The 24,865-nt window shown below is 51.4% G+C and overlaps 1 protein-coding gene across 1 annotated transcript in view; it reads left to right on the top strand.

The window, feature by feature from the left end:
* The first annotated feature begins 1,182 nt into the window (after nucleotides 1-1,182).
* SLC22A23 (solute carrier family 22 member 23) overlaps nucleotides 1,183-24,865 on the top strand; it is a 173,032-nt gene continuing 149,349 nt past the window's right edge. The window contains exon 1 of the mRNA XM_045811557.2: nucleotides 1,183-2,414. Coding sequence (XP_045667513.1) covers nucleotides 1,749-2,414 — 666 coding nt within the window. The 5' untranslated portion in view covers nucleotides 1,183-1,748. The remainder of the gene's footprint in view (nucleotides 2,415-24,865) is intronic.

The raw sequence follows: 24,865 nt of genomic DNA, 5'->3' as shown, positions 1-24,865 counted from the left end.
GTAAGCACATGATGCCCACAAAAGAACTGCAGCTTAAAAATGTAAGCAAATAATTGAAACGCAAACGAATACACTCAGTATGCGTAGCTTAGAGTGTATTCCTTTGTAAAGCAAAAGCATGGCTTTCACGTTTTCCCCCCAAATCATACTGGAAATGGATTACTCTAAGACTTCCATTAATAAACTTCTCAGAATGTGAAATGTCTCCAACATGTGGGGACGCCGGGGTGAAAGGTGCCACGCTATTCTCATTGCTGCCAGGCCCCAGGTACAGGAGGAAATATGCTAATGCAGCCGTTTGCCGCAGGGCTGGTGTTATTTATATAGCGCTGGCTGGGCAAGGTTCGAGCTGGAGCTAAGGAGAGGTGGGAGAGGTTTGTCTTCTTGTGTGGACACAGATGTGTGCGCCTGTGCACTTGGCGTTCGAAACGTGAATTCAAGATCTCGGGGAGGGGGTGGGGAATACCATCACTGTTCACGTTTATGTGTATACAGTATAACTCGTGCTGGCGATGTATCCTTTTAGCATTGTACTTACACAGAATGCATTTTGGAGCGGGGAAGACATGGCGATTTGGGAGTGGGTGCCGCGCATCGTCGCCGGTGACCCGACGCTGCGGGTGACCAGCGACCTGAAATTGGCAAATGCGCATTCTTGACACTGCTCTGTGGGCACAAAAATCAACCATTATCTGAACCCCGAAAAAAGTGCGAGGGGGTTGCTCCCGAATGCTGGCGACTTTGGTCTCAGGACCGGGAGTGGGGTGTGGACAGCGGGTAGTGGGCACCTCTGAAGCGAGCAGAGGTCACCGAGACCCGGCGCACGGGGGTGGGTGGAAACCCCTCGCGGCTTCGGGAGCCGAGCCTCGAAGACAACCCAATTCACACGCTCGGCGCACAAGCCGACTCCTCCGGGACCCCCAGCCCACCCGCGCCTGCTGCGCCGCGCGCCTGCTCCTCCTCCACCTCGCCCGGCGCGGAGGGGGAACAAGCAGGGGATCCTCCAGCCAGGCAGGCGCGGGGTGTCCCGTTTCCCCGCCCCCTCCCGTGGATCCCGCGGCAGCGGCGGCGCGTCCAGGCTGGAGGGGGCGCTCGCGCGCAGGAGCCGAGCGCAGCAGGTGCCGCGGTTACCTCCACCTCGGCGGGGGGAGAGGGGGCGGGCCGGGGGGCAGGGGAGGAGGAGGAGGAGAGAGGCCGGCTCGCGGAGCCGGAGAGCGCGCGGCCGGCTCGGCAGGCTGGGACCCGAGCTCGCGGCTTCCGGGAGGCGCCCGAGGCCGGATAAATACATCCCGGGCTCCCGGGGAGAAGCGAACGCTGCCCGCGCCGCCGCCAGCGCCGCCCGCGCCGCCCGCACAGCTGTCCGCAAGGCGCCGAGCCGCCCGGCTTAGGTGCGGCGCCCGCTCCTCCTCCTGCGGCCGGAGCGGAGCAGCGGAGAGCGGCGGGCTCGGCCGCCGGCGCCCGGGCCGCGGAGCCGATGAGCGGCGGCGGCTGAGGGCCCGGGCCGGCCTCTGCCTGCCCTCTGCCCGGCGCCCGAGCGGGGCCGCAGCGCCCGGGGCGCAGGGTCCGGGCCGGTGACATGGGGGCGGACTGAAGCACCCGGGGCGGCCGAGCGCTCTCTCTTGAGCCGCGGGCCCTCCTCCGCGGCGGCGGCGGCTGCGGGCGCCCGGCCCGGCGCGCTCTGCCCGGGGCGCCCGCGGGAGCCTCCGCCGCGCTTCTATGCGCCTCTGCGGGCGCCGTGGGCCCGGGCCATGGCGATAGACCGGCGGCGCGAGGCGGCGGGCGGCGGGCCCGGGCGGCAGCCGCCCCCGGCCGAGGAGAACGGCTCCTTGCCGCCCGGGGACGCTGCGGCCTCGGCGCCCCTCGGGGGACGCGCGGGCCCCGGCGGCGGTGGCGGGGAGATCCAGCCGCTGCCCGCCCCGCATCCCGCCGGCGGCGGCCCGCACTCGGGCTGCAGCTCGGCGGCGGCGGCCCCGAGCCTCCTGTTGCTGGACTACGACGGGTCGGTGCTGCCCTTCCTCGGGGGCCTGGGCGGGGGCTACCAGAAGACCCTCGTGCTGCTCACCTGGATCCCGGCGCTGTTCATCGGCTTCAGCCAGTTCTCGGACTCTTTCCTCTTGGACCAGCCGAACTTCTGGTGCCGCGGGGCCGGCAAAGGCGCGGAGCTGGCGGGGGTTACCGCCACGGGCCGGTGGGACGCCGGCGACGTGGCCAACTGGACCAGCCCCCCGACCACCCCCTTCTCCACTGCCTCCTGGGGGGCCGCGGGCAACCTTAGCAACGGCAGCGGCGCGGACGGGGGTGACACGCCACCCCTGCCGTCCCCTCCGGACAAGGGGGACAACGCCTCCAACTGCGACTGTCACGCGTGGGACTACGGCATCCGCACAGGCCTCGTCCAAAACGTAGTCAGTAAGGTAAGGGCTGCGACCGCCCCGGCCCCTTGTCCTTCTCCAGAGTCTTCCGCTCCTGGATCTCCTCCACCCTTCCCTCGTTCTCCCTCCGAGCAGACCGAGGTCCCTTAAAGCGATGCTAGCCTGTGTGTACATGCATCTGGCATTGGCTTAATCCTCCGTCCCCGAAACGAGATGCATTTGCTTGAGTGTGAAGCGGGGGCTTTTCGCTGCCTTCCTCGAGGAAACTGCCTCCCAACCCTAACGGGGCTCCATAGCCTTTCCTAGTGTGCACCCAAACTCCTGCCCGAGTGCACGTTTGGAAAGAGAGCCCCCCCCCATGACTTGACCTCCCTTCCCCTACCTTTCCAGCTGTCACCCTCATTCAGGCAGAGGTGGCCCTCGAGAAAGGTAAGGCCGCTGACCTGTCAGCCAGCCAGCTCTGAAGACTCGCCTCATGCAGGTTTGATGGCTGGAACCAGGATCTCGGTTCTAGTCTTCTGCCGGGCTAGTGGTCTCCCACAAACAAGTCTCTATCCATGAGACCAATGTCATATTCCCAGATGTTCTTTCTGGCAGACCTCAGTCATCCCGTGCTGGGTTTGGAAACAGACTAAAGCCAACTAAAGAACCCAAGTTAGAGCCAGAGAAGCAAAGAGCGTTTGCAAATTCCCTTTCTCGCCTCATTGTGTTCATTCCTCTCCAGAGATTGGTATTTTTGACTTTAGATTTTGCCACAGTGGTGTTCCCTCAAATGTTTTCTCGGAACTTCAGTACTATCTCTAGAGTATAGGAAGGAAACTAGGAATTTGTTTTGTATCCCCGGACCAGCGCGGCTCTCACAGAGCAGCTGCTTTTGTCTGAAGCAGCGAGACCCTGGGAAGCTTCAGCTGAGCAGCCGCCTTGCTCAGAGTCCAGACGAGCCCCTGCAGCAGGGGGATGGCATTGTGTGAAATGGAGCAGCAGTGTTTTTTGAGAGGAGCTGTGTGGCCAGCAGAAAAATGGAGACTGGGCAATGTCAGAAAAATCGATCCCTAAGACATCTCTATTTTGTAATTTTTCTTAACATACAAGAGACGTTCGTTAAGCAATTTGTGTTTTTTGTCCCTTCTGTGTTTTAAATAACTCATTTGCATTTCAAAGTAAGTGTAGACCCCTCCCCCCTTCTGGGCAGTTCTGGGACGAGTTTTAAATGCTTTGTTTAAAAGTGAGACTGAAATGCGACAGAGTGCGTGTGCTTTTCCTCCCCAAATGAGTGTTAGTAAACAGTTGTAGCTCATGGATGTGTAAGATGAAACTCTTACATCATCATAATCATTGTTTTAATCTTGTACCAACGTGGCAAGAAATGATCTGTCCTGTGGGAACTGCCAGGATCAGCTGTTAACGGGGAAGATCCTTCAGGCTTGGTTCATTCACCTTGACACCCCCCAACCCCAGCCCCAGCGCCTCTCCTTTCCAAATGTGCTGCTGTGACTCTGTTTCCCATCCGTGCAGGGCAACATTTGTCTTTTGTTACCAGCATGGAAAAATTCAGAACAATGACTACAGTGACTATTTTAACACCCTTTGTATGTCTGTGCAAGTAAGGATTTGGCGACATTTTCAAATACTTTAAACCGTTTTTTAGTAGAAGAGGAATAATAGAGATCAAAGCAACTGTGTTTAGCCGGTGCTCTGTCCTAGGGTCAGAGGGGAGGGGAACTTGGAAGTTAAGAGGTGGGATGGAGCATCATTATCCTGGTGGTGGGGACCCAGGAACAGCTATTCACACTCTGCCGGATGGCGGGATGAGAGGACTAAAATAGTCCTTGAAAACAGGCTTTAAAGGCACAGTGGAGAGCTGGCCAGTTTTTCTAAATTAGCACTCAGGAGGGTCAAAGATGGCAGTAATGTGTGCCGTATGCTTTGGGGCTGCTAGGCAAGACGGGGAGCTGAAGACCTGGGGACAATAGTTAGAGACACATTTTCTTGTAACATAAAGACTAGAAAGGACATATTGATTTTCACGCACAAATAAGATCTAAATAAAAGCCTGTCCTTCTACAGTGTTCTATTCCATAACAAAAGCCTTAAAGAGCCCTTGAAGCACATTTGGCATATACTGAGGCCGACTTTCAGCGTCAGCTAGCTGTGCCCACCGGCTACTGTATCACAAGGACAGATATGGAGCGTGCACTGTGATGGGTGTGCAGTTCTAGGGGTCAGCTGCCTGTCAGCTTTGTTTGTTAGAGCAGAAGTGGAAGGTGTCCCCTTCTGTCAGTGGATGAAAGTTCAGTCTGAGAAGTTGCCTTTTGTACCCTCTTTCCCCCGCTCCATACCATGATCTAGCCCCTTGAAAATAATCTCACACCATGTCTCTGTCATTAGATTTCCCTCCGCTTATGTCCCCCTCTAGTTAGTGTCCTGTTCTATCCCTAAGTGTTAGGTGGGGAGGGGATATAGAAAAACTGCCAGGCATATAGTACGTTCTATTGTATTATATTATACGTACATATTTTATTAGGAATATATATTATATTACAAATATATCATATTCTAAATATACATTATGAATGTATGTTATACGTCGTACAGAGCCTGTCACATGTAGGCTGCAATAGCACCTACACCCGTGAAACTGTCAAGCCAGTTAGAATCCCAGGTTATTATAGTTAAAAGGGACCTTCAGGCTGACAAGCCTCTCTCCTCTCCTGATTAATATCGCTGACATGGGTGCCCCTTCCAGGATGGGAAAGGGGGGCCCCATTGGCTAGGCAGCTCACTCCATAGTTGCTCTTCCTTGCAGACAAGCATGTTTTGGGGTGAATGTCACTCAGGCCATCTCACGCCTATTCGTATGGCTTGCTCCTCTGAAGGATTCTTTTTCCTTTATATAACACGTGTTCAGATATCAGAGGATACCCAGGTTTCTTTCCTGGCTAGAAAATCTCCAGCTGCTTCAGCCATTCCACACATGACAAAATTTGCCATACTGATTGCTCCCCTTGGCGTGTGTGTCTCTTAAGCATGAAACTCAGAACACAGCCGGGCAGGCCCTGTGTGTCCTAATCAAAAGCGACCCTGGGTGGACACTCACGAAGCCTGCCGTTGATGCCTGAAGGCTTTCAGTAAACATGACAAGCATCTATCTCAAGACCACGGTCACCAAATCTTTGTGGGATTGCGTTGTCAAGGATTTCTCAGGCTACACTTCTGTGACATGGCACACAATTTAGGTTTCTTCGTAATAGTTTTGGGTTATTAGAAGGCTCCTGTTAGGATCTGTTTACTTCTATTGGGCTTTGGTATTTGTTCCAAAATTTTCAACGCCTTCAAAATAATAATAATGATATCACCTTTCTCTTGTGCAACCCTATAAAGTTTTCGAAACGTTTCCTTTTATTATGTTACTTCCTTTTATTAAGAATGTTGAATAATCCAAGGCCAGTCTTAACATTATCGTGGATATTCAATTAACTCCCATCTGGGTGGGCCCAGTGCTGTGCACCTTAAGCCCTGTGTTCAGATTCCCAGTGACATTCCTAGCTCCCCATTTTATCTCCCAACCATGCCTTTCCGAAACAAATCTAACAAAGTTCTGCTGTCACTTAGAGGTCAGCTCTGGGAGAACTGAGGCCAGACACGGCTCCCTGTCCAACACCAGCTTCCCCTGGCAGCTCAGATTGTCAAAGATTCTACACAAGGTTAAAAAAACACAATACTGCTGACTTTAAAATATTCCTCTTAATAATTTGCATCGTTATCCTGTATTGTTCTAAGTGAATCCTCCTTGGTTTCCAATGCTCACCACTTCCTCCAATAGTCCTTGGAATGTTGCCAGAAATCAGTGTCAGCTGCTAAACTTTCTAAGCTCCATTCTTTTTCTGTATATAAAGTTTGGGATGTTTGTCCCCGGTCTTCTGATACTTCTTCTGTTCTCCATGAATTCTTAAAGATTGCTGGCTTTCATCCTGTAAGTACATCTGAGAGTTGTTTAAATATCCTGGGAAGTAATTTGTATTCTTTTTCTGGGGCTCAAGTGTAGAAGTATTTAAAGTGATTCAGTACAATTTAATTAGGGTTAAAAATAATTACAATTTCATTGCAATAGTAATATTTTTAAAATAACCCAGTGTCAGGTCATCCCAGTGGTGGTTGGCTTATTTTGTCTAGTGTATACAACACAACAGTGAACATCTTTATGCATCTCTATTTTTAGAAATTGACTAATAGATAATGCATGCACATGGTACAGAAAGCAGACAGTAAAAGTAACATTGCCTGCCATCTCTGCCTCCAGTTTCCCTCTTCAGAAGCAACCATGGTTACCAGTTTCTTATGTATCCTTCTAGAAATAGCCTAAGTATATTTTCATTTATATACTTGTCTCTCACAAACAATGGCATAGTACATACATTGTTCTATGCCTGTTTCCACCAATATTGGGGATGGGGGCCTATCACTAGTGAGAGAAGCCCTCATTTTGCATCTGTAATATGTCTGCATAGTATTCCATTGTATGAGCAAGCCATACTTTAATTAGTCACCTATTAAGGGGGCGCTGAGGTTTTTTTCCAGACTTTGCTGTTACATAGTATGTAATGAAAATCTGGCATGCATGAAATTCTTAAAAGTGGAGGGTCGAAGTCGGCTACATTTTTATTTTGATAGATGTTAAATGCTCTCTCTAGAGAATTTACCAATTTCCACTTCATCTGTCATGCTGGAGGTCCTGTTCCCCATACGCTCCCTGACCAAGAACTTACCACACTTTGAAATGTCTCTTAGTTTGATCTGTGAGGTGTATTTGGTTGTTGTTGTAATTTGCATTCCTCTTGTTATGAGGGAGGTTAAATGTGTCTCTGAAATTTTTTGAGCCATTTGTTTCCTTTTCTTTGAACGGCCCTCCTGGGGTCCTTTGCCTATGTGTGTGTTTTGGGGGAGGAGTATACAGAAGTACTTCCAGCAGAAAGTAAATTAACTCTCTGCATGTCTTGTAAATGTTTTCCCCCTGGCTCTCTGTTTGTCTTTTTCTTTTATTTATAGTGTATTTGTTATGTAGACACTTTTGGTTTGTACAGATTCAAACTAATCTTTTCTGTTAGGCTTTCTGGGTTTTGCATTAGATTTAGGGCTTCCATAATCCCAGAATATTAGAAAAAGACCTTCATACCTTCTTCTAATATTTTTTTGATCTTGGTACCTCTGTCATTTGGTGTTGCAGATATCTGTTTTGCTTTGATTAAGCTAGTAGGATAAATTTCTAGAAAGGGAAATAAATATGAGGTCCCTGGATATAACCAGTGTTTCATGCAGGCTTCGACTTGCTCCTAACAATGTCCTAAAAACTGCATTCGGCAGTGGCAGAAGCTAAACGGTTGTTAAATAGCCCTTGTCATTTTTGGGGAGCCAACACTCTGCCCCGTGCCGTGGGGTTCACCTTTCCTGCATCTTCTTGTTCTGAGCTGGCTGCAAAACTTCTTTTTCTTCTCTTTCTCCTCCTCCTCCTTTTCTTTTTTTTCTTCCTCTTTTTCCTTCTTTGTTGGTAGCAATTTTTGCAGGTCTCAATTCATTTTGGCCTTCAGTCCAGAGTAGGATTGGGTCAAAAGTTGACGTCATTTAAAACCATGATGGGCTTTCTGAATGTCAGTCCTGGCGTCGCTGCAAACCAGCAGGGAGCGGGACCTGGCTTGGTCTCTACTGACGCTGAGCCAGTGTAGCCCTCTCTAGCCGGCTGCACGCTCGGGAATGTCTCGGTGGCTTCTGATCAGCCATGGTGGGAGCATTTACACCATGGAATTGGCAAACACTACACGTTGGGGTTTTATGTTTTCTGCAGAGATCCAGGTGTTAAACGATCCTTACGCCACTAAGCGTGACCCTAGGCTGCTCCTTCCTTCCTTTTTCTTTCTTTCTTTCTTTCTTTCTTTCTTTCTTTCTTTCTTTCTTTCTTTCTTTCTTTCTTTCTTTCTTTCTTTCTTTCTTTTCTTCCTTCCTTTCTTTCTTTCTCTCTCTCTCTCTTTCTTTCTTTCTTTTCTTCCTTCCCCTTTCTTTCTTTCTTTCTTTCTTTCTTTCTTTCTTTCTTTCTTTCTTTCTTTCTTTCAACTTTTCTCCCTCCTTCCTTTCATAGATGAGTCACACTTTTGGGCCGAGCTTTGTGCTATGTGTCCGGGATACAATGACAGCTATAAGCAGTTCTGCTCCCATAGAGCTTATAGACTAATGAGGGAGGCACACCTTAACTAATTAATAATAATCCTTTAATTACACGCAGAGTTAAGTGTGTGGAAAGACAGGGAAATGAAAGACAAGAACAAAAAGCCTGGCCTACACTGACTGGTCTCTGAGTGCAACTGACATCTGAATTGAGATCTTAGGTCTGAGTGGGTGAGAAAGGAGAGAGAGCAGAGAGAACAGCATTTGCAAGGGTCCTGTGGTATGTGAGAGCTTAGAATTGCTAGGAGACAGTGAAGGTGGGAACGTGGCAAGGGGTGGCTATGAGTCACATTCAGAACATCGGCCATGAGATGAACCAAGTCAGGTGAGGGGATGAATTGGGATGGAGGGCGGCAAGGCAGAGCAAGAGAAGGGGAGCTAGGATGGGAAGTGGGGCTCTGTGGAGAAGCAGAGGGGAGGGTGCAGAGCATTTGATGGAGTGAGGTCACCTGACCGAAGGTCTTGGGGAAACCGAGTGGTGCGGGCCTTGGGAAGGAGGCCAGCCAGCCCAGGAAGAGGTTCTGAGGAGCAGCTGTGGGAAATCGCTTTGCAGCTGCAGGCCCAGGCCAGACTTGGGGCAGGAAGCAGCCCTGGCCTATTGAAGTGTTCCAGCATTTTCTCCTGCCCTCCTGCTCAAAAGGGGGGAGTGCTAATTGAATTTGAACAAAGCTGAAAGACCCTGACATGGGAGACCATCAGTCTAGAGTTTACTTTGATCCAACCAGCTTTACCTTTACCAAATGCCTAGTATAGGTAAAAAATATCGTCCTGGGCACGGCTAGCGTATAATACGATCTCTTCGTCCAAAGTCCTCAGTTTACAGATGGGAAGACTGACGCTGGAGTGAGTATGGGGGGTGGCTCTGACTTATCCAGAGCCACCAGCTCTGGAGGGGCTCGAATCCCGCTGCCCTCACCCTGCAGGGTAGTCTTGCCTCTGCCCAGGAGCGGCCCCCACCGGGAGAGGGGCCAGCAGGCGCTGGTGGGCTTGTTTTCTTGGGCTTGTTCCTTTCCTCTGGGCTGTCGGGGTGGTCGGTGGGCTTGTGCAGACCGCCTGTCTGGGCAGATTGCGCGGACCTCCGCTCCTTCTGCCTGGTCAGCCCACTCGTCTGGGACGCCCTGTCCTCCCTCCTTCAGCCCTGCTCATCCTCGCTCTGCTCTCCGCCCTTGACTGGGTCCCTCTGTGCCAACACCAGCTGTGTGGCGTTCAGAGTGGCACCTGGTCCTCTCCCCACTGGAGCTGTGTCTGACTCGCCTTTTACCCACCAAGTCTTCACTGTGACTGTCTGAGCTCACGTGAATCTGAAACCGTGAAAAGAGGAAGAAGGGCTTTTTCGTGTGGTGGGAGTGGGTTCACGTCCTGACAGCTGCTTGGGACCAGCAGGTATTACCAACAGCCGGGACAGTCACAGGTACAAGGCCGTTAGCGTTATCTTTGGGAGCGGCAGGAAGCTCATTCTAGCGTCATCGCTCCCTGACCATGAGGCTAGAATGAGAACAGCTGGGGAGAGCCCCCCCCAGCCGACCCCCCCCCCCCCGCACCAAGCAAACCCGAGGAACCTGGGGATCTCAGATCCCTTTCTCCCTCCTGTGTGTGGGGTGAGGACCAGCCGAATGAGTCATCTGAGAAATACTTCAGTGGGGAGGAGCCCATAGGACACACCTGGGAGAGTGATTTATTCCTTGGGCACTCCGAGGTGCCTGTCCCTTCCTCTCCGTCCAGAAACCCATCACGGAGGGGTGGGGGGGCAGGTGTGCCCTTCCTACGGGACGCGGGAATCCAGGGTGGCCTGAAGAGTCTGACCAGAACGGACCTCTAGTCTGAGGAACAGACCATGTAATGGCTTTGTTTGTTTTCAGGTCACTGGTCACAGGGCTCCAAAGGGTCTGAAAAGGAAAAGGCTTTTCTGGCCGATCTCGAGGAACAGGAGAGCAGGGCTCTGCCAGGGGCTTCACACCCCCTCAGAGGTCTTGGCTCAGACACTTGAGTTCCTGCCATTACGGGATGGAGAACCAAGTACACGTGTTAAAAAGTCTGGGCTAGCCGTGCTGGTGACAGTGGATCACAGAAACTGGAATTTTAGAGGAGTTGGTGGTAACTTTGGACCTCAATGGCGGGGGTCAGAGAGCTTACCTCGGGGGCAGGTGTAAACAGCACAGAGGGCCAGGCACCCCCCTAGGGCTGCCCAACCCACCCCGAGTGCTGTCGTTGCTGACTTGTCATGGGAGGGCCGTGACTGGCCTCAGTAGCCTTCAGACTTTGATCACCTGTGACTTGGGGCTTGTCCTTTCCTTTGCTCAAGGCTTTCAGTGCTGGCCATTATGTGTGGGCAGATGTTCCTCCAAACGAGTGACCTAGAGAATGACAAGGCCTTTATTTCTAGGAAAGAGGGGCAATGGTTATTGACTGATTGAGGTGGATTTCCCCTAAAATAAATCACTGCTGAAATAGAATACCGCCCAAGGGCTCACCACACCATTCCATTTGCATAGGATTATATTCCATAATACCTCTCGTATGACTCTTGGTTGCAAGTAAGGAAAACAAACTTCCCGTGACATTGACAAAACAGGAAAGCAATGTATGGGAAAAATGCAGGAATGACTCCGGGAACCTAGGGTGGGATCTGAGAGCAGAAAATTGTGCAGGGGGGGTTGAATCAGGAGCCCTGCTGCCACTGCCCTTCTGTCAGAAGCCACATGTGCTCTCAGCCCTTCCTCCAGAAGTCGGTTTTGTTCCCCCTACAGACTGACTTTGTCCATGCTTTTGCTTACCTCGTCAGGCACCAGTCAGCACGGAGGCCTGCATTCCTCTGTCCATTCCACGTTCCTGGGTTCAAATCTGATGCCCAGGCAGGGTTCAGAGTAGGGGATGCAGTTACCCAGCACTGGGGGTCTCCTGCAGACCATGTGGCCCAGGGTGGTAGTAGCCATTCTTTATTGGGGTGGAAGGGATTAGAGGTGAATCTTTTTGGCAATTAATCGAGAATAATTAAATATTGATAATTGAACTATTACATATTTTAAACAAAGTATTCTTTTTCTTCCTAAACACTCAGGATTAATTTACCTGGCCCCTTAAGCTTAGTATAGAACTGGCAGAGACACTCTCCCTGAGGCTTCTTTTCTAGAAACCGGGATACATGGTCTCAGTTACTAGCTCCAGATCAGAGAGAGAGCTTGGAACAAGCCCTTGGGCAGTCCCTGAAACAGTTTTACAAATTGTGACCCCCACCCCTGGCCCCACACAGGGTGAGTGTCTGTTTTTCCAAAATTTTATGCTGGTCAGGACCAGCTACGTCATTTGCTGGGCCCAGTGCAAAATGAAAATGCAGAACCCCTTGTTCCGAAATGATGAAGATCAGGACAGGGACAGCCTAGCATTAAGCCAAATGCGGGCCCTTCTGAGCAGCGGGGCTTCTGGTGGGCTCCAGCCTGCCGTCTTTCACAAAGCCAGCTGTCACTGCGGCGAAGCTGAGCAAGGCTCCCTGAGCCCTTGCAAGTCTTTCTTCCAGATTTTTCAGCGTCTTTTCTGCTTCTCTATTCCTTGGTTGTGTTTTGTGTCTTTTTCTGGATTTCTTGTAGTCAAAGTGAAACATCCTTTTTGTGGGTCCATTTTTTCCCAGGGAACAGCTTCACAAAGCCCTAGCCAATTTTGTTTTGAATGTTTAGTTCGCTCAAAAGTATGCAGCAGCAAGAAGGAGCCACGGACGGAACCGCCTTACATTTGAAAACACTGCCCCAGAAGTGAGACAGTTGGTTTACTTATCTGAGCAGTGAACCAAACAGCTGAGTCATAGGAATGTGTGGTAAAGAATGTTAAGTCATAGGAATGCGAGTTAAGTGTTTATCGGCCATTTTTTTTTTAAATGGAGAGGAGGGTCAGTCCTTCCTCTAATTCTGCCAGCTAACAGACACACTTTATTTCTTAGTGTCATTTAAAGAAGAAGTGCAAAGGGGATGATACTGGCATAAAACAGCCACCGGCGTTCCCGTGGTCACATTAAATTATGGATGGGTTGTGCACTCAGCATCGTAATTTGCACAACAGAGTGTTTCCTCCCAGATTAGATTAAAAGCTGCTTTTTCTCTGTGTGTTTAAAAGATGCTTTACAAATTGGGCACCCTTGATTGTTACATACTGAGGAACGCCACTGTTCTCCAATGAATATACATGAGCGTTTGCAGTGAACACCAAGTTTTTGTCCTACTTTTTAAAAAGTTTTTTTTTTTAATTGTGGTAAAATACACATAACATAAAATGTACCATTTTAACCATGTTTAAGTGCCAGTTGAGTGGGATTAAGTACAGTCACAGCGCTGTGCAGCCGTCCCCACCGTCCATCTCCAGGACTTTGTCATCTTTCCAAACTCAAACTCTGTCCCCATTCACCGCTAAGTGCCCACCCCCTCCCCCTGCCCCTGCCCCTGCCCGTGGCAACCGCCATTCCACTTTCTGTCCCTGAATCTGACTACTCCAGGGACCTCACGTCAGTGGGACCGTTCTAGTACTCGTTCTTTTGTGACTGGCTCCATTTTACTTAGCGGAATGTTCTCAGGGTGCATCTACATTGTAGCACGTGTCAGAATTTCCTTCTTTTGTAAGGCTGACCAATATTCCATGCTGTCTAGACAGCATTTTGTTTATCCATTCATCCACTGGTGGGCCCTTGGGTTGCTTCCACCTTGCGGCTGTTGGAACTAATGCTGTGGACATAGGTGTTGTTCTACTTTTTGAAGACCGTTACGTAGAACCCCTTCATCCCTCCCCTCCCGTTAGAGGTGATTTCTGCAGCCACTCGTGTGGCACCTGGCCCTGGTCCTTCTGTCAGAACATCTGCTCTTGGGCAGGCCTTCTGCTCTGCCTTGGGTGGGTAACACAGCTGGGTAGGAGATGGTCTCTGCCCTGAAGAAGGAGCTCGTGGTGTAGCCAAGACAGTTGGTACATGGAGGATCCTAGGCCCAGTGTGGGACCAGCTGAGATGAGCGCGTTGAGGGCGGGAGCTAGGGTGTGGGGTGCAGAAGTGGGCACACCCAAGAAAGCCGGCGAGGTTCGTGCTCGCCCTGGGAGTTCCCACCGTCGGCAGGGGGAGCCCGGTGCTGCGGCCTTGAGCTGGGCCCTGAAGGAGGGCTGGGGTCTTGAAATAGAAAGGGCCTCGTCTGTGGAGGAGCTGACAAAGGCTGGGAAGGGCCTGGTGCAGGGCGCGCAGGGGGACACCTGCAGCAGAACTTGGGGCCCCACCGCACAGGCCCCCAAAGTCCGTCCTTGGGGATCGGTTGGGTTTTCCCCAGTAGATAATGTGTTATCTGAGGTTTATGACGGAGAAATGAGAGTAGAGACCCAGGGCACAAGTACCCCCCGGGCCCAGGCTGGGTCCATGTGGCACTGTGTCCTCAGGGCCCCTATGGCAGGCCTCCTGGCTTCTGTCCAGCTGCCATGTGCTGTGCCTGGAGCGCGCGTGTTGGCGTGGGCGTCTGTGAGAACCCTCACCAAGCCCCCGGCACAAGCACGTCAGTGCCCCAGGGGCAGCGGCCCTCGCCCTGTGTGTCTGTGCTCTTGGGAAGCACCGGCTTCACCCTGCGTCCCTGCCTGGCCTGCTGGGCCTCGTGGTCTCTGTGCCACAGATGGTGGCAGCTTGCCTGATGCCAGATCCCGGGACTGCTTCGGTAATCTCAGTCAGCCTCTGCGTGGCGCTGGCAGTGACTGCTCAGTCCTTGACACTCTCTCCTTGGGACGGGGGGTGGGGGAGGCGACTTTTCCGCATTTTTCTTCTGTTCAGCTGGTTGCTCTTCTCCTTCGGGAATCCTTTCCACCACCTGCTCCCTTCAGGTGGTTCCCCAGAGTCTCAGTCAGCTCAGGCTGCATAACAAGCACCACAGACGGGGTGGGGGTGGGGAGCTAACAGACATTCACCTCCTCTCGGGTCTAAAGGCTGGAAGTCTGAGATCAGGTGTCAGCAGGGCTGGTTTCTTCGGAAGCTTCTCTCCTCAGCTTGTGCCTGCTGTCTTCTCCCTGGGTCCTCACACGGCTTCCCTCTGTGTGCGTCTGTGTTCTAGTCTCTTTTTACAAGGACACCAGACCTGTTGGATTAAGGCCCATCCCAGTGACCTTATTTTAAGTTAATTACCTTTGTAAAGGCCCCATCACCAAATACAGTCACATTCTGAGATACGAAGAGTCAGGACTCAACAGTTGAAGGTTTAGGGTTTTCTGTGTGTGTTTCTGTTTTGGGGGGTGATATAGCCCATAATACCCTAGTTCCGGCACACATGCTGAGTAGGGCAGCAGCAGACCTTTATCTGTGACTCGGATGTCTCCTCAGAGCCCTAGCTCCGTGTGTTTGGTTACCCGCTAGACCGACTTCTCATCTGGCCCCTGATCTTATCCACCCCCCTTGCCTCAAATCCCAATGTTTTTGGTCCTAAATTGATGATGAGAAGCTTTTTTTACTTCACTGCTTCAGATCCATGACCTTCAGGATGAAGTTGGGCCTGGTTGGCTGGTTTTCAGGGTCCCTGATGGTCTGTCTGTAGCCTGCATGCTTCTCCTGCACGGGCCCCATCATGGCCATGCAAGGACCCTGTGCTCCAGCTTCCAGTTTCTCAAACAACACTTGACCATTGCAAGCGGTGCTCCTTCCGCCCAGAATCCACCTGCCCTCCCCCATCACCCCATCACCTTCTTTAAGCCTTTCCTGGCTCCCCATCCTCCGCCCGTGCTTTCCTGACCCGGATCTGCATCCGCAGCGCCTGGGTCTCATAGGTGCTCACCTAACATTTCTTGAACGGCAAAGGTAAAGAGATAGTAAAGGGGCCGTGACTCTCACCTGGGCAAGGTAAGGTGATTTAGTTCTAGGATGACAAGAAGAGGAAGAGGACAGGTGGTACATAGGTCAACTCAAATTCCAATGAGTTTATTGAAAACGAAGAAATAGCAGCTAATCAAACATAAATTCCTACTGGGCTCTGAAATGGGTTATGTGTTTACTTCAAGACACCGTTTTTTAGACCTTTACATCCCAGAGCCTTTTCTTCTCCTGAAAGTGACATATTGAACTGGTCTGAATCTAGGCGTGCAGCGGTGGTGGCTGGAGTTCTTAGAGTCATCTGGGAGACCCAGGCATCAGTTGTTTAAAAAATTTCACTGGATGATTTCTGGGTGGTATAATTTCCCCCCAGGGGACGCCGGGCGATGTCTGGAAACATTCGTGGTTGTCACAGCTGAGAAAGGGGATGCTCCTGGCGTCCAGTGGGTAGAGACTAGGGATGCTGCTGAATATTGCACAATGCACGGACGCCCCCGCAGCAAAGAATGATCCAGTTGAGCATGCCAAGTCTGAGAAATCCTGGTCTGGGCTAGTACAGAAGTTCATTGTGTTTTCTGACCATACCCAACAGATGGCCGGGGTCAGCCCGGGTGAGACCTTGGCTTCCCTGTAACCCACAAGGGGAGCGTTGGTATGCGGGCTCTAGGAGATCTAGAAGGGCGAGCCATCACACCAGGAATTATCACAGTGCAGCCAGGACCCCTTTGCCCTCCGTGAAGAAGGGGTTTGCTAAGTGCGTAAATGGTGTAAACTGAGTGTCAGCGGGCACGTCTAGCCGACCTAGGGAAGCACATTATGAAACATTGCCTTTGCATATTCATGTACAAACGAATGTTGCTAATGACCCAGTCACTCATTGAAGTAAGTCCTTTGAACCTCTGCTTGGAGTAATGGTTAATTACTTGAAAAGGAAACATTTATTTGGAAGTAAAAGGTATTTATTTTCAAAATGTCTCCAATTCAGACTAGCCTTTTCCATAATTAATTCCCATTAAGGTGGTTTGATCATGTCTTCAGCAGCAGGAAATAAGAAGCCCCCTGGGGGACACAGACACCAAGCACTAGAAGAGTCCAGAATCAAACATAAACACTGTTTACATGCACTGAGTAACAGATCGGTGTTGACCTCTCCCTTGGGCACAGGCAGGGAACCTGAAGTGGTCCTAGCATGACACTATCTGTGCCGAGGGCCAGCTGCTGTGAAAGGAAGCGTGTGTGGTGCTGGCTGGGGCTGCTGGGGAGCCCCCTTCATGAACCCGAGCCAGCCTCCCCGCCTCAGGGAGGTCCAGACCTCAGGCAGCCTCAGCACCCTCCCCAGCGAGATCTTTCCTCCCTTAGATGTTCATGGCATCGTCTGTCTGTCCCACTCATTTGTAGTATGTTTTGGGAGTTTGTTCTTGCTGTTCTTGGGATCTCTGATAAAGAACTATCAAGGGCCACAGACGGTCAGACAGCTGAGCTGGGCAGAGGGTCTGATCTGGCGCTCAGAAGGAACTTCCAAGTAGTGAATAAAGACGCTTCAACTAGAGGTCGTCCAGGGAGAGGTAGTGAATTGCAGGAAGGTGATGTGTCTTCATAGGGGCCTCCTTGTCCCTAGAGCCATATTGCTTGGTGAGTCATCAAATCTTCTGTGTTCCAAGATAGGGTTTTTATTATTTCAATAGAAGTTTTATTGGGAGATTTTTCTGGGAAGTCCCATAAGAAGCAGCTTTTCAAATATGGGTATCGTCTAGGCTATGAGGGTGTTTGGGGTTTTGTTTTTGTTTTATTTTTGGTTTTGTGTATTTGCTGATAATGCATTTGAATGGAATTGAATTGTGCTTTAAGTATAAGCAGTGGTTTCTCTCTTTACTTTCTCATCTGTCGTCGGATTCTTCCCCATTTATAATTCTAGTTCTTTTTTGACAGAGTCTCAGATAAGTGACTAACAGGAGGGATGGTGAAAAGGAAACTGTGACCTTGATTATGAACCTCATCTCCAAAAGCAATTTTGGGGGAAACTGAAATGACCTTGAACAGGCAGAAGGTTACCAAGGAATTTAAAGACTCCTAGTTTATCATACTGAAAATAGGTTTTTAAATCTGCAGAAGGCATTTTCTCCTTTAGTCTGGGAAGGCAGTGACACACAGCAGTCTTTCTTTAGTGATCTGTTTGAATCTATCCAGTAAATATAGTGGTCTAATCTCATGTAGTTAAAAGCATATGCAGGGAAGATAGCACACAGGGAAAGTCCAGAGTAGTGTGTCGTATTCAGGCACTGTGCTGGAGCTGCAGGGGAGAAGGAGCCCGTGAGGCGTGCCTTGAAGAATGGTGGTCTTGGGGGCAGAGACGAGCAGAAAGGGGGGTGCCTGGGTGGCTCAGTCGTTAAGCGTCTGCCTTCGGCCCAGGGCGTGATCCCAGGGTCCTGAGATCGAGCCCTGCATCGGGCTCCCTGCTCTGCTGGGAGTCTGCTTCTTCCTCTCCCACTCCCCCTGCTCGTGTTCCCTCTCTCGCTTGCTGTCTCTCTCTCTGTCAAATAAATAAATAAAAATAAAGTAAAATAAAATAAAAAATAAAACATAAAAAAAAAGAGATGGGCAGAAAGGGAGCAGTCTGCACAGAGGGAAGCAGAGAGCCAAAGAATGGTAAAGAGGAAGAGCAGGTATGAGTGGGGAATAATGTAAGAATGTGAGTCCTGTGGAAGAAGTGGGGGAAGCACTTGTTTTCCATTAGGAGGGGAGAACGCACAGTGTTGGAAAGGGTTTGAAAGCTTGGAGGGTTCGTTAGGGTGCTGTCTGCTGCACATCACAGATCAAACCTCCGATCAAACAGGCTTAAAAACACATACAGAAATGCCTATGATATTTCTGAAAGTCCAGAGATAAGATAGGCTCCCCTGCGTGCTTCTAGGCCTTCCTCAGCATCGGTTCATTCTAATGCTGTATTATTAGTCTGTACCACAACCTGAGGGGCTTAAACGACAGAATTTATTCTTCCCGGTTCTGGAGGCTGGAAGTCCAAGATCAGGTGTCGGCAGGTCAGTTCCTTCTGAGGCCTCGCTCTTTGGCTTGCAGATGGCCTTCTCCCTGTGTCTTCACACAGTCTGTCCTCTGCATGTGTCCGTGTCCTCATCTCTTCTTATAAGGACACTAGCCAGTGATCTCATTTTTAACTTAAACCTCTGTCCAAACCCTTTCTCCAAATACAGTCACGTTCTGAGGAACCGGGGGCTAGGACTTCAACAGATATATTTTGAGGGGATACAATTCAGCCCATAACAAATGCTGGTCCCTTGTAGTGGCAAGGTGGCTTCCCATGACACCTGGTTATTTGCTGTCCCCTTCCCCCTTGTGACTTGTACCATCCTTGAGCATGGTACGTGAATGCTCCTCTCTCGTCGACCCTGCCTCATCGCATACCTGCCCCTGGACCAACACCACTCACCAGGGAATGCCCTGTGTGCACTAGGGATGGGCCACCTGATGCTGAGTCATATGGGAGGAGGGTGCCTGCCCAGCTGGGTTCTGCAAAGAATGGCACTGGCGAGAAGACGCGTTGTAAATGACTGGCTCAGCCCATTGCTCTCTGCAGAGGAGGCTGGACTTTGGCAGGTGACAGAGGGCATGAAGGATTTTGAGCCAGGTCACGGCAGCATGACCTTCCTGGTGCCCTTCCTATCCCCGCCGTGTACTGGATGCTTCGAGCAGGCCGTGTGTGTCACCCTTGCAATCAGCCAGTGAAGCAGCCCCATTACCAGCATCTGCCAGGTGAGGAAACGGAGGTAGAGATGCGACAAAAGTTGGCCAGGGACACGCTATTATAACTGGTGAGGTCAGCACCCTGCGGTGCGTCACCCCAGCTCCAGCATCTACGCGTTCTCCATCCGCCCAGCGCCACCTTTTCAGAAGACAGAGCTGGCTGCGCTGGAGACGAGAGGATGCTAAGTGCCTGTGCTGCTGAGAGCGGGGCCCCGGCGGGGCGTGTGGAGAAGGGAAAGAGACCACACTCCCTGGTGTAGCAGACGAAGGCAGGTGGGAGGGCACGAAGCATCCGGGGGTCTGAAATCAAGACCCTGGTGGGATGGGTTCCTTCCAAGGGCTGGGAGGACAGTCTGTTCCAGGCTTCTCCTGGCTTCTGCTGGCTGCTACAATCTTTGGTGTTCCTTGGCTCGTAAATGCCTCGCTCCGATCTCCCACCTGCACGTGGCCTTTTCCCCGTGTCTCCCTGTCTTCACATCATCCTCCCAACATCTCCGTCTCTGTGTCCAAATCGCCCCTTTTCCTAGGGACCCCAGTCACACTGGGTTAGGGCCCACTTTAATGATGTCCTTTTAACTTGATTACCTCTGCGAAGACCCTGTCTCCAAATGAGGTCAGGTTCTGCGGCACCAGGGGGTAGGACTTCACCAGAACGTGCTAGCGGGACACAATTCAACCTACAACAGAGTCCTTTCAGGGAGGAGGAGGAAGGTTTGAATCACTGGGACATGGTGGTTTTGTCTTTCACATCAGTTTTGCAAGAAGAGGGCTTTCCATCTATGTTATCTACTGTGGGAATCCAGGTGGTGACAGAAGGGGGCAGGTACAGAGAAGAGGTGGCCAGGAATAGGGTGGGAGGGCCCGTGGGGCACGTCATGGGGGTGGGGGGAGGGGAAGGAAGAGGAACGGGACACTGCGGCAGGACTGGGCCTGGTGTCTCACGTGTCACCACTGAGTAGTGACGACAGCCCTCCTGAGAAGTGCGCCTGGCTCCTGCTTACTCAGAAGGAACTTGGAGTTCAGAGAGGCTAGAAGAACATGGCTACACGGACCCCGCTGGGCAAAGTGGTGGGGCAGTATTTGGGGCACGGAATGTCTGCGTTCCAGTTCCTGCTGGGACACCACTACCTGTGTGAGCGGGGGCTTCTGCAGGCGGCCACCCCCGGGCTCCCTCGGAGGGTGCTGCTAGCCCCGTGTTTCAAGGGAGGACTTTGTAAACCCAGGGTAGGGCTCCTGCTTTGCTTGCCTTCGCTACAGTTACAATAACGCTCTTGTTTTGAACTGATGGACAACCCATAACCACATTTGTTAAGCAGCTCAGGCCTTGAAACAGCAACTGTATGAGCTGTTCGCTCTCTGTTCCGAGTGCTTGGCCTCGAGATCTGCTTAGGCAGAAGGGAAAGTACGCACGGACGCCTTCCCTTCTTGCGGTTAATCTAGCGCTCTGAGATAGCGAATGGTTGGTGCCCTGTGTAGCCCCTTCCCCTTTGCTGCCTGCCTCCCCAGAACTAGCAGGGGAAGGAGCCGCGAAGCCCCCATCAGTTGGCTATTTCTGTCTCGTCTTTGGGGACTCATTTAAAACCCTTTCCCAGGTTTTTAAAAATGGAGGTATAATTAACATGTTGGTGAAAGGCACGGATTTTGAGTGTATAGTTTCGTGGGTTTCAGCTCCTGTTCCACCCAGTAGCCACCATGCAAATGAAGATCTAGAATGGTGCCTTCGCCCCGGATCCGCCCGTCCAGCCAGCTCGCCCCCATAGGCAGCTGCTGTTTTCGTTTCCAGCGCCACAGCTCAGCTCTGCCTGGTGCAGAACGGCACGGACGTGGAATCACACCGCGCAGGCTCGTGGCGGCCCGTCCCCCGGCGCCGGCTTCGGGACTCGCCCGGTTCCGGCGTAAACCCGCCGTCGCGCCCTTGCGTTGCCGCGCGGTGTCCCTCTGCATGTGCATACCACGTTTTGTTGCTCTCGTCACCTGTTGATGGACCCGTGTGTTGTTTCCCTTTATGTGGCTATGCCACATGGACAGCCGTGAACATTATAATCTGCATTTTGCACGTCTTTTCTGGTCCTTACTCCCTTTTAGATCTAACGTTTAAAAGTTGATTGACAGAATCAGAGCAGCTGGTGAGGAATCTTGACTTGTTTATAATCTAGGCAAGTTTCCTTCTTTGTCTTTTCTTTTTAAGGGTAGAAGCTGGAGTGACAGGGTGCCTGTGGGGGGGGGGGCTACCATCTCTATGGGGTGGGAATCTCAATACCGTTTCCCTACCGAAGTTAGATGTGGGTTTTTGACTGTGTGGGGGTGGGGGTCAGCACCCTTAACCCCTGCCTTGTTCAAAAATCAACTGTAGTTTTTGGGCGCCTGGGTGGCTCAGTCGTTAAGCATCTGCCTTCAGCTCAGGGCATGATCTCGGGGTCCTGGGATCGAGCCCCACATCGGGCTCCTTGGCTGGGAGCCTGCTTCTCCCTCTCCCACTCCCCCTGCTTGTGTTCCCTCTCTCGCTGGCTGTCTCTCTCTCTCTGTCAAATAAATAAATGAAATCTTTGGAAAAAAAAAAAAGTCAGCTGTAGTTTCATCCTATCTCCGGTGACACGCAGCGCTTGTGAGCAGCCAGGACTTCCCGCCTATTCCGTAGCTACCTCCTGCTGGTGGGGCCGTGCTGAGAACCTCCTTCTTCCTCTCTTTAAGAAGACCTAGGTAGGGCGCCTGGGTGGCTCAGTCAGTTAGGCATCTGCCTTCATCTCGGGTCGTGGTCTCGGGGTCATGGGATGGAGCCCCGTGTCAGGCTCCCTGCTCAGTGGGGATGCTGCGTCTCCCTCTGCCCACGCCCTTCCCGTGACCCCACTTACGCTCTCCCTCAAATAAATTAAAAAGAAGAAGAAGAAGACCATGACCCAGGTAAGCCTTATGAGGGCAGATAGCTCAAGGGTTAAAGAACCTTCGGAACAAACCCCAAGCAAAACACAGGGTGCACCTATCACCCAGCCCACGGCTGAATGCACACGGTGCCAAAGCCCCAGTTTGTAGGGGCCCGGGCCAAGGGGAATTCTTTGCTGATGGAGCCTGCCCTACAGAATCCTGTTTGTTCCCTCATTGGATTAAAGAGGGAGTTAGCAGGGTTATTTCTCAACAGGGCTGAGGGAATGAGAGGAGGAGAGTCAGCCCTCCCAATCTGTCACCTCCTGTCAGGAAACCTTAAAGGAAGCCATGAGATAGAGGCAGACGTTTCCCACCATTTTTAAACATAGGAAGATGTGGTGTTTTTCACAGGGTCTTTGCATTTCTCTGTGTTTGCGAATCAGTCAGCATTTTGTCAAGAAGCATGTTTGTGCTTGTGCTTACGTGTCATCCCACGATGAACTGCGTTTTTTTAAAAGCAGGTTCAGCAACCAGTGATGCACGTTTAGTGAAAAACAGTTTGGAGATTGGAGACCCCCAGCGTGTTCAGCTACTGGCACAGTTGAAGCGACTGAGTCCAAGCGGAAGGTTCTCCCTCCGTTTGGGTAGTTGGTGCTTTGAACAGCATTTTTGCACAGGAGCAAAGAAGCTTGGTCCCTTTAGGTTTTGTAAAAGCAGTCCCATGATTTGAAAAAACACATTTTTAAAAAATGAGTTTAAACAGGGGCTTTTTTCATGGGCTCGCAGCCAGCTCCCCCTCCAACACAAGTGGCTGTGAGGAGTTCAATACGTGCAGCAGAGACTGGGGCATCGGGGGATGGGGGGGGAGCCAGCGTGGGGCTCAGTGCAGAAGACCCGGGTCTAAATCCCGGTGCTACCTCTTCCCTCTGTGAAACACTGGGGCCTCCTTAGGCTCTAGGAACCTAACTGCCAAGGTGGGGACGACACTCCGTGCAGGAGGCTTGTGGCATCACATGAAATGACCGACCGCAAGCTCCCTCCCAGCAGATTGTGTGCTTGGAGCCCTGCCCTGCGAGGAGCTCCCACTGCAGCTGGCAGGGCAGTCCTGCAGGCAGCTCTGCTGGCGTGTCGTGCGGCTCACGGCACTGTCCCAGCCATTACCTTTAGACCTTTAAAACCGGAAGTAGGGAAGGTCACCGGACGTCATTGAGATCGGCCCTGGCAAATGACAGCTTTCTTGGCTTGTGGCCTGCCAGCGGAGTCACGGATACATGGGCCACTCCCCGCTCTCGCTTGGAGAAGCGCTCTTCCTTTAGCCCCCCCTCGTTCCAGGCTAGTCAACGGCTCCTCATTTAGGTACATTTCCTATGTTCCAGTCCTCGGAATGCCCCTCTCTGTTCCTACTCTCAGAAACACCTGTGCAGCTATCTCAGCTAAGACATGAAAGCGGTTCACACCGCGGAATAAATGACTGATGGGGTTAATCCTCCTCCTCTTCGGGCTCATCCACGTCTTTAAAGCTGTTAATTAATGACCGATCAACCCTCAGGCCCACCCACAGGTAGGCTGGTGTGACCCACCGCGTCCCCTGAAGAGCCAGGCACAGGGATTTGGTTGTCTTCCTCGGAAAGGCTGAGATCCTTCATCAGAGTGTTTCTAACAACAGCAGCATCAAGCAAAAGCTAAAAGGTTTGCTTTCAGTTAACTTTCTAATTCCTTTTAAAATCTGTAACATGGTGCGAAAGGCCCCCTATGGGACCTACCCCCTTGCTCTCGACTCTCCGTCTCTGCCTCCATGTCTGGCCCCGGCGTGGCTCTCCTTCCTGCCCCACACTTCCACCCCCTCCCGGTGCAGCTCTCTCTCACCCAGAGCCCCACGCCTGACCAGGTCACACAAGGAAGTGGTGACGGAAAATGGAAACTTAGACCGTGTGATGCGCTGTCCCAGCACCTGTAGGACATCTGCCATCATGGCCCTTCCATTTCTCAGAGTTGTCATTTCTACTGCTGGCCATTTTCCACTCTTAGACTCTAAACCCTTGAGAGCAGGGACGGTGCTTTCTGCCTGTTATTTCCCTGGGGTGTGGCACTCAGTAGGTAATAGAGTCCTTAGTACTCGCGGATGAGCCCCAAGTGGGCCTGGACTGGCTGCTGGCTGTGGGACAGAGATTGGAAAGGAGAAGCAAAACCTGCTTAGGTGAGGGCGGGACCCAAGAGCTTGGGGTAACCTGTGAGGTTGTGTGAGGTTGAAGGCAAAGATTGAGGGGCGCACGTGAGGGTAGGACATAGGAATTTACAGTCACTCTTCCTTTTTTGGAGAGGGATTTTCCTTTCCACGCTTCCACTCACGGGCAAGTTTGAGGAGAAAGGCTATCTCGCTGCGAGGTGTAGTCACTCCGGTGGTGAGAGGAGGCCGTGCACAGGTGTCTGGACCTTGCAGATTTTCTTGAGATTATAATCCATAGGCCTGAGAATACACAGGAAATGGTTGCACCAGTACTTTCTGCTAACGTCTTAATTTGGGGTTCTCTTCCAAGTGATAATGCCATCTGTGTTTAAGTGACATGGAACCCTGCCGAGCCCATTTCCCCCGTTCGACATATTGGGTTTGTCATTGGTAGAACTGGAATACAATTGAACGGTTCAAGCTAAGATTTAAAGATACATTAAAAACAACAACAACAACAAAAAAACCCCAAATATCACTCTTTTTAAATTGTGGTAAAATATACATAAAATAAAATTGACCATTTTAACTATTTTTAAGTATATAGTTTGGTGGCATTGTTCTCCTTATTGTGCAGTCGTCACCGCCATGCTTCTCCAGAACTTCTTCATCTTGCCCAACTGA

The sequence above is a fragment of the Ursus americanus genome, chromosome 32, assembly GCF_024610735.1.
Source record: "Ursus americanus isolate L20-20 chromosome 32, mUrsAme1.1.p, whole genome shotgun sequence".
Classification (NCBI taxonomy): domain Eukaryota; kingdom Metazoa; phylum Chordata; class Mammalia; order Carnivora; family Ursidae; genus Ursus; species Ursus americanus.
The sequence above is the reverse complement of the archived record's forward strand: the minus strand, read 5'-3'. Positions and strand labels throughout refer to the sequence as shown.